This window comes from Nestor notabilis, unplaced genomic scaffold (genome assembly GCF_000696875.1).
Source record: "Nestor notabilis isolate BGI_N333 unplaced genomic scaffold, ASM69687v1 scaffold12698, whole genome shotgun sequence".
NCBI classification, from domain to species: domain Eukaryota; kingdom Metazoa; phylum Chordata; class Aves; order Psittaciformes; family Psittacidae; genus Nestor; species Nestor notabilis.
In genome coordinates this window covers 25,208-34,636 of record NW_009940628.1, presented here as the reverse complement: position 1 = coordinate 34,636, position 9,429 = coordinate 25,208, and the positions used below count along the sequence as shown (strand labels likewise).

At 35.2% G+C, this 9,429-nt stretch overlaps 1 protein-coding gene across 1 annotated transcript in view; it reads right to left on the bottom strand.

The window, feature by feature from the left end:
- Window positions 1-1,769: 1,769 nt before the first annotated feature.
- NUPL1 (nucleoporin like 1) overlaps window positions 1,770-9,429 on the bottom strand; it is a 29,490-nt gene continuing 21,830 nt past the window's right edge. The window contains 3 exon segments of the mRNA XM_010020455.1: window positions 1,770-2,462; window positions 6,087-6,182; window positions 8,965-9,063. Of these exon segments, the coding sequence (XP_010018757.1) occupies window positions 2,293-2,462; window positions 6,087-6,182; window positions 8,965-9,063 (365 nt within the window). The 3' untranslated portion in view covers window positions 1,770-2,292.

Below are 9,429 nucleotides of genomic sequence, written 5' to 3'. Positions count from 1 at the left end.
ATGGCTATTCTACACAATCACTTTTTCACTTAGGGTAAATTAAGGACATAATTGTTGCCTTCATGTGAAAAGAAACAGAGCATGGGTACCTAGAAGGCTCTGACTGCTTTTGAGTTTTTTGAATTTCCAAAGCCATGCCTAGTGCTGTGTTATATTACAGCATGATCCAGGTTTATACAGCACACTGTGAAGAGATTCTAGACAAACCCACAATACAATACCTCCATTCACCTCCCCTACCCTTCGACCCAGAGACCAAGGACCTAACTTCAGTAAGAACAATTTTGCACTATATAAATTCTAGGAAAAGCAATTGTACATATTAGCTAATGATGCTTTTGTTTCTCCTGTAGCACAGGTGGAAAACAGGAAACTATTTCAAACAGGCAAATATGTATTACAAGGATCACAGCATTATTGTTTTATTGTTTGCACAATGCTAAGTTGCACATATGGACAAACAGTACACATTTAGAATTATTTTCACAAATTAATACATTACAAGAGAGTCCAGTGGTTTAACATATTAACTATTAAAAAAACCAATAAGGAATACAAACATTATGTTTTGACTGCAGCCCAACGACAGTTTTAAAAAGGGTTGAAATCCAAATAAACTGAAAGCTTTATTTTTCAGAGACATAAAAACCCCACATTATATCCCTTCCTAAGAGGCTGCTCACAAAGATGCAATAACATACAATTACAAAAGTGAAGAATTCTGTGTTCAGTTTCCCTTAATTTTATCAGATCAAGTGACAAACTGAACATTTGTCAAAGAGCAATCACTGCCGAATGCAAACATCATTTCCAAAATGGTAATAACACTTTAAGAGAAAGCAAATGACTTAGTACTAGAAAAATTGTATGCACTATAACTGTTTTAGAAGAAAAGGTGCTTTTGTGAAAATGACTGTGAATATTCATTGGATGCATGTTATATACAAAACATCATCTACATAAAAAGCAACTTGGCTCCAAAGTTTCATGTTCACACTTCAACCTGTATCTTTATTTGCAAAGGTTCAACTGATTATTATTTCCTCCTTAAGATGTTTTCACAGCTATTTCTAGTGCACACCAAATTTGAGATGCAGCACAACAAGCTATGATATTGTAATAGGCAAGGTTCATCAACTGCTGTTGCAATAGCTTTAACCTTCAAATTACATCATTTTCATCCTCCAGTCTTTAGCAGCAACTTATTGTACTATACCTTGTACTGAAAGCAGATATGCAACTGCTCTCAAGTCAATGCTAGTAGAGCTGATGATCAGCTAGTGAATTAACTCTGGTTTGTAACAGCTAATTCAGGTTTTCATTAGAATAGCATATATCCTAACCCCTCCAATTGCAGGGAAAAGCTCATCCAGGCTGACAACTCCCTGCTTGCACACAAACCATGTGGCATCCTGAGATTTCAGCTGAAATGCTGTGATGCCCTACTGCTCAGCTCCAAGAAAAACCAAAACCAAACAGTTTGGGAACATTACCTATGAAATGTCCAAGCCAAAATCTTGGATTCTTCTTTAGAGTTGGCTGCTAAATGGGTCAAGAAAAAGGTTAAAAAAATCCAGCTATTAACCATTATTTACCAAACTTTATGAAATAGTAAACATTGTATTTCAGCTGGTCTTAAACAACAAAACACAAGAAGCAATGATGACATAGCCCAGTCACTATTTGAAATTCCTAGGAACATCAAGATGCAGGACCATGGGGCAACACGGAGAAACAGAACACACAAAGAAAAGGAGACCTGTCTGGGCAAGGTTTGCACATCTGTATTTTATACATATATATACACATACATATACACACAGATGTGTGCACTGTACTGTATATATTTACATCCATATACACAAAAACACCCTGAAGTAGATTTAAAGGCCATATCCAGGAACAGAAGATATGAACTCTAGTATTTGTACTAGAATATATTTTATCTGTACAAAAAACCAAATATGCATATATTCTTATGGTATAAAGCTTATTAACAAAAAATATTCTGCTACTAACATTAGGTTAAATAGATGGTTTTACAAGATTCTTTAATAATAATGCAGTATAGAACATTTCTAAAACTAGGGCTAAAAATAAAAATACATAAACGAGTTTCTATTCACAAGAAAATAGCTGTTCAATATGATTTCATTTTGTATTTCAGACTAGGGAAAAGTAGCAAAACTTTTATAAATCTCCTGGGATGCAATTGAATCAATGCATCAATCTAGAAAAATAGACTTTTCAGATGAACAAAGTTGATTCACTTCCCCTTCCCATTAGGGGTGCCTATCTTTTCCCTCGCTTGTTTCCAGCTGGAGGTTTCTTCAGCTGAAGAAGCTGCCCTCCTGTCCCAAAGCCTGCAGATGCAGGATTAGATACCCCGAATGTCAGGCCAGCTGATGCTGTGATGCCGGGATTGCTGAAGTTAAACCCAGATGTAGTCGAGCTGCCAAAGCCTTATGAGGGAGGAAAAAATATTTTAAAATGTAAGCTATATCAGGACTGCAAGCTTGCTCTCCTTGGAGTTATGAACACCAGCCACTTTATCACCCACATTTGTAACATTTTATACTAACATGGATATGTGACAGTATGCTACATCGCTAACACACCTGACTTGCTGTGACAACTTGGATATTAGAGCACTAACACAGTCTACCTCAGTGGTTGTAAACAACTATATCCTAAATCACAAGTCTTATACCACTACAACAGTAGCACTCAAAAGTCTCACTGAAACTGTACAATACCAGAATCATAATTTTTCAAGTTCTCAGCCTAAATACATACTGTGTACATAAGGTGGGAGGGAAAGCAGAAGTACAAGCAGACCATGGCCCATACACTTCACTCACAGCAGGTAAATGGCAAAGCTGGGGTTGGAGCTCCCAACACTGTGCCCTCCTGATAGGCTACCTCTGCCTGTCTTTATGTGGCACAGACCACACTGTAAATGAGAGCCAGAAAAGGCTCAAAATCCTTGCCAAATTCTTGTTATTTAAAAACAACTTCTATGACTTAAACCAAAAAGCAGCATCGAAAACAAAGCTTTGGAAAAACTGAATGGCTAGGTGAGGAAATCGTGCTATTTTAACTTCTCCACTCTCTCCTATCAGAGCAAACAAATTGAACATTTGGTTCAGCTATAAAACGAGTTGAGGAAAATCTGCCTACTATTTTCAGCAATGCTAAAACCAACTCATTTTACTTTCTTTTGGAGTTTATATCAGTTTTGCACAAACAACTTGGATAACAATTGAAACTATTAGAGAATGCTAGAAATTTCTCAAATATTAGGTAATAAGTAGCAGAACTTTGTAACTCCACTGTCTGTTCTCTCAAGAAACCCAGTCAGGTAGCCAATCATATGAAATAACTAGTATGACATGAGCTTTTAACAAATAGTTTCATACAAGTTGAAAATGGAATAACAGGATCGTAGAATGGTTAGGGTTGGAAAGGACCTTAAGATCACCTAGTTCCAATCCCCTTGCCATGGACTGTAAAGAATTAGAAAGATTAAGAAAAAAATGGGACTGATTCACAAGCAAAAAAGGGTATATTCTCAATAAACATTACTTAATGCAGAGACAGTTAAAGCAATCCATCAGCATCTCTAGCTCAATGCCTATGTACTTTTAAAGCACAGAAATCAAAACCCAACTGGCTGTCCCACCAGAATTCCAAAGTGGCTCTCACAAGCCTGATGTCTTCACTTGCTACTGATTCTTTGCATCAAGAATTACTTCGAAACAATGTGAAGCTCTTCCTCCTGCAATGCCTGCACCTGGGTTACATATGACATCATCTTGTCAAGAAAATTCCCCATTATCTACATTCCAACAAGTGCAGTCCTTCAACACGCAGATGCCTGTGCAGAACTTACTGTCAACGTAATGGACATGCAGATCTCAAGTGTGACTATAATGACATTGTTCATTTGGGTCTTGCCTAAATTTTGTGGACTAATTTGTCTCTCATCCTAGTATATAAGGAATGAAGCACATGCAACTATTCCCACATTCCCCTGCAAATTCTAAATCCCAAGTAAGATTTTCAGAAGAATAAACTTGTTCTGCACCAGGGAGTCTCATGAATGAAAAAGAGATTGATTTCCTATAGCCTTTGTATCTAAAAGCTGCTCAGTTACACATGGATTGTATTCAGAGTGTCTCATAACTCATATTCACTCTATTTTCCTAGCTTTTTCAAGAAAAAGATTCAGAAACAAGATACAACTATCGTATGATAACACAAAGCAGAATATTGTTCCAGGATCCTGTAAATGTTCTCTCAGAAATGGGACACATTAAATAAAAAATACATATAATCAGGCTAGCTTCAGGCATCAATTCAAACCCATTTATACACCCTTGATAAAACTAAACTAGAGATCATACGGAATCCAGATCTATATGGCACTGGATTTTTGGATATAAGAGGTAGAAGTTAATGTGCTTTGGGGCTACCATTTTTCGGTGGAGGTTTCTAGTCCATAATCCCAGTCTAGAGCAGGATTTCATGACCGCTTTATTTTATAAGCACAAAATGACAGGAATGACATTTAATCATTTATACTCCTGGTTACCATCTTCTGTACTGAGACTCTAGAGATAACTGAAAACAATCTTAATTTTATTGGATCCAAGTCCTTCACTGCTAAAGAGAGACTGGGGGCATTGGCACCATGACAAAGCCTGGTTTGAGGAATACAGTGAAATGAAATCTAAATTATCTCTGCACACCACCAAGTTAGCTAAGTCAGAATTGCTACTTACTTTGATTTGATACCTCATTAGTGGTGGACAACTGATCCATACAACTAGCTTTCTAATTATATTTTTTTAATATATGAAAATTATTTGCTTCATAACTCAGAAGCTTGAAATGCAGCAGTTTTATTTATGGAACTATAACTCAATATAGGCTCAGGAAAAATGAGTTACAAGATGAAAATGTAAGCAGTGTTTTTCACTTGTTTCTGATATTTAAAAAAAATAAGCAAAAGCAGGTTGATGTTTAGACACTGCAAACTGCAAAATCAGACATGTTCTGTCAAGAATTTACACATTCATGTATGTTATACAGCCAGCTTATTAAGCTATTTCCGCCTTACAATACAAAGCTTAAGGTACTTTACAGGTCTAATTTGAAAGCCTAACACATCACTAACGAAGGAAAAAACAAAACCAAATTAAAAGCATGGCAACTAACGAGATGTTCATCCAAGCTAACATACTAATAAATACCAGTCATTTGCTATGTTTGCATTAATAGCAGTTAAAAAACATTTTGCTTTTAAAAAAAGAAACATACTACCAAAAGCCAATCCCAGGAAACACAATACTTCTATCTGTCACTGAAGAAGGATTGTAAAACAGACTACAGGAAGCTATTTGCCTCAGATGCAAGCTATAAAAGTGACTAAGATTTCAGAAATCTGAATTAAGGAGTAATTGCATCTCTATTTTCACTTTCTCACAACCAACAAAATTAAACAAAAAAAGCAAAATGAGTGAAGTAGTTCATTTGCTACAGAAATGTTTTCTAAGCAGTTAGATCAATGAATTATGGATATATACAGAGATACAATACCTATAATTTACTATTCAAACAGAAAGGATAAGCAGATAAACTTTTAAGGAAACCTGGGCTTCTAAACAGTAATTTTAACTTTACTTGTAAATACAGGAAGCCGAATTACTGCTGTATTTGTCACAAATTACTATGTTAATTTCAACAGGTCAGTAACTGTATAGCCTATGAAGTCAAGCAGTAACTGCATTTCTGTGCCTCACACTGTATCTGATCCAACCTCATGCATCTGCTTTTCTGCTTCCACTCCTAATTAGATAAATACCGTCAAACAGGAAACAGTAATACTGTCTACCTAGGACACCCTTAGCAGAACCCTAAAAACTTCTCTAAAAACGTGTATTTAGCAAGTAAGTAGTTTCTTTAATGGTTACATACACATGCAACTTTAAGCGCATTTGTTTCAGTAGCTTAGATTTGATTGCATCAGTTTGATTATAACTTTTGCTTTGAGATAAACTTGAATTCAAGAGAAAGAAACCAACCTGCACTTAGACTTCCTGATGGTTTACTTGAAGTTCCGAACCCGAATGATGATGCTCCTGTGGCACCACTTCCGAAGGCAGAGCTACTTCCAAATCCTAGTAGAATAACAGTAAAGACATACAACAAAAAAAATTACAGGCACGGCAATTAAAGACACATATGTTTCGGCCAAGTATACTAAAACCAAATAGAATTCTAAGCCTTATTTGGTAAGCAAATATTCCTAAGATTGTCTCAAGAGTTTTATTCTCAACAGAGCACTGTGTTAAGAAAACAGTGTAAACAGGAGAGCATCGGAGAAAAATACATCCCACAAAATATAGAACTAAGTAAAGGAAAACCTATAAAAAACCCCCTACAAAAACAGGTGAGTAAACGGTCACAGTTTATGAAATTGCTATTGAATTGCTGTTAAATTGGCAAGAAAATGGTAACTAAATGGGCCAAAATTAAGAAAATGCAGACACAGGCTATGAGTTCTATTTCGAACAGCTGTAATCTTCATCCATGATAAAAGAGTAATTCTCTGTGTTTAAAACAGAGTAAAGATTTTCTTCATTTTAGGAAGAAACCACAATAGGTTAAATACAGAACAAAGTTTCACAATATTTAATGAGAAAGATCATCACATAAGGGCAGCCATAAACACACAGCTGTACTAAAACTAATTCTGTTAATTTTGTAATTGACATTTATAATTTCATAGTATAAATTTCATTATTTCAGGTTGTATTATTAATACGAGACCCCTTCAAAGGAAAAGTAAGTTGATATTTGCAGTTTGAGATGGATGCCAGACAGGAACAGAAATATATTCTCCAATTTTGGCTGTCTCAAGAGGTTTTCGTAAAGAGAACAGTATTTGTATTTAAGGAAATCATGCCCCCAACTTCAGTTTCACGTGTCAGAGAAAATACTTGTATTTTACTGAAAACTGAGACTTTACCATTTCTTCATAGAAGTAATTTTTAGATTTTAAAAATAATAAGGATTGAACACACTATCTGAAGCAGTGTTCTTCTGTCTTCCACAGTATTTAAATAAGTTTTAAGGGTATATAATGGCAAGTATCATCTGAATGCAAGATAGTTTATTTAAACGATACACTCTTTGTTCCACCTAACTTGAAATTATTTACCAATGGCCAGGGCAAGGTGACTGCAAATATTTAATGAAGCATAGAATCTATATGTTACACATCTTATATACTTAAATGTAAAAGCCTGTGTTCATCACTGACAAAAAAAAATAAAATTACAGAGTATCACGGAAAGAGCAAATTTTCCCAGTTAAAATCATATTTCAAGAGAACACATCAAAAATATCCCTGTTAAAAAAAATTCCTAAGATTAAAAATTAAAAATAATAAAAAAAAACCTATTCTGCCAATTTGTTTCCAAGAGCACACCTACAGGACAGTTGGCATGTATTCCTTTATTCTTCTGCATTTACTTCTATCAGATAGTCCAAAAGACTAAAACTTTGCAAATTAACACAGAACAGGTGAAATGCAAACAAATACCTTCCCAACCAGAGAACTAGCAAAAAAAAAAAAAAAGAACAAAAGTTAGGCCTCTAAGACAAAACCAGAAGCAGTTGTCCATCCATTTAAAAGAAAGTGTGCTTTAATTTACATTGTAGACTGTAGATTGTTTATATATGTTCACCAATCTAGCCAACCTCTATGACTGAAGAGGAAGATTTTTATGGGTTTTTTTTATAAGGCATTTAAAATATTGTGGAAATGACCTCATAATTCAGAAATACTTTCCTTTTACCCCACTATTCTCAGTTATTTTTCCTGTTTAGGTGTACAGACTTTCTTTTATCTGAAAAAAAACCTTAAAATCTGATGAGAAAGGATATCGGTAGATTTAAGAATAATTTCAAGATGACCATTTAAGATAAAATTGATTTAAGTTACATCATCTTTCCGATAAAGTGATGCATAATTATTTTAAATACATTACAACACTGATTCACATGTTCAGCTCACCAAGAGGTAAAAATTTAGGGATGTGGACTGAGGCTGCAGAGAGGAGAGGATATAGCAAGAAAACCCACAACACATTATGCTTGTGCTCAGCAGATATAACAATTTCCTTTGCAGATCTCATACAAGAGCTTCAGAGGACACTCACTAGTGTCTTCTGACTTGCACTGTAGGAACCCCTGACCTACGTAGACTGGAAATTTACACACAGATTAGATGTTACTAGTCACAGAGATCCTACTTGTAGTTCTACTACTGAGAATTCATTACATTTAAATTAAAAGGTCTACATACTTTTTTATTTTATTACCACCTACTCTTTTACAGACATGCATCCTCTTGCAATACATTCCCCATCAGCACTGTTAACATTTTGATAAGTAACTTCCCTTCACTTTTTCGGCTTTAAGAGGGATTTCTTTTCCACCTCAGTGTGAAAGCTAACGCAAGCATGCTTCAGCCAGCAGGATCCCAGAACTGTAGTAATTTTTTAGCATTTATTCTTATCTTACTCCAAGCAGAAATGGATCCCTATAGTTAAAAATTGTACATACACGTGAAAAACTTTCATGGAGTAGCTACAGCATGATCCAGTGTCTTGAGTGCCTTTCATATATGTAAAATTAAGTCAAGATGTAATTACAGAAGGATGTACTTGATGTACTTCCCTAGCTTTAAGAACAGAACTTCTGTGAGATTACTTCATCCTGTTCATTCTGTGCTTATTAGCCTTAACAACTCCTTCTGCAAGGGATGAAGAAGTTTGGAAAGTGCAGATTACCAAATTTTAAGGTCTTTCCCTGAAAGAGATCATCCTCTTAGTGCAAGAGATTAAGATGTGCGGTATAATAATTCAATGAAAGATTAGAAAAGTTAAAGTGTACCTCCAAGGCTTGAAGAACCTAAGCCACTTGATTGCAAGCCAGTGCCAATACCTGAGCCGAATGGCGTTCCAAAACTAACTCCCAGAGATGGCTGTGGCCCTGGTATAAAAAAAACGAGAACAAACTTGCCTTACTCTTTCATAGTAAAGAGATCCTTTATTTATTTATTCAAGTATTTGATAATGTGAACATCATTGTTTTTGACAAACCCCGTTAAGATCTCAAACCTCATCAAAATTCCTCAACTGTGTGCCCCTACATCCACCTGGTAAAAAGCTAAACCACTGATTTTAATAAGGTGAAACTAGTCAAAGCTAATAGCACAACATCATTTAGTATTTTTAAAAGTTAACCAGTCTCACCTTAACTTTAAAACATTAATCAGAACCTTGAGAGAACTCATAGGTAACAATACTACGGAATCAGAATAAGGGAAAACCTATGAATTAAAAAGGTAATAACTGA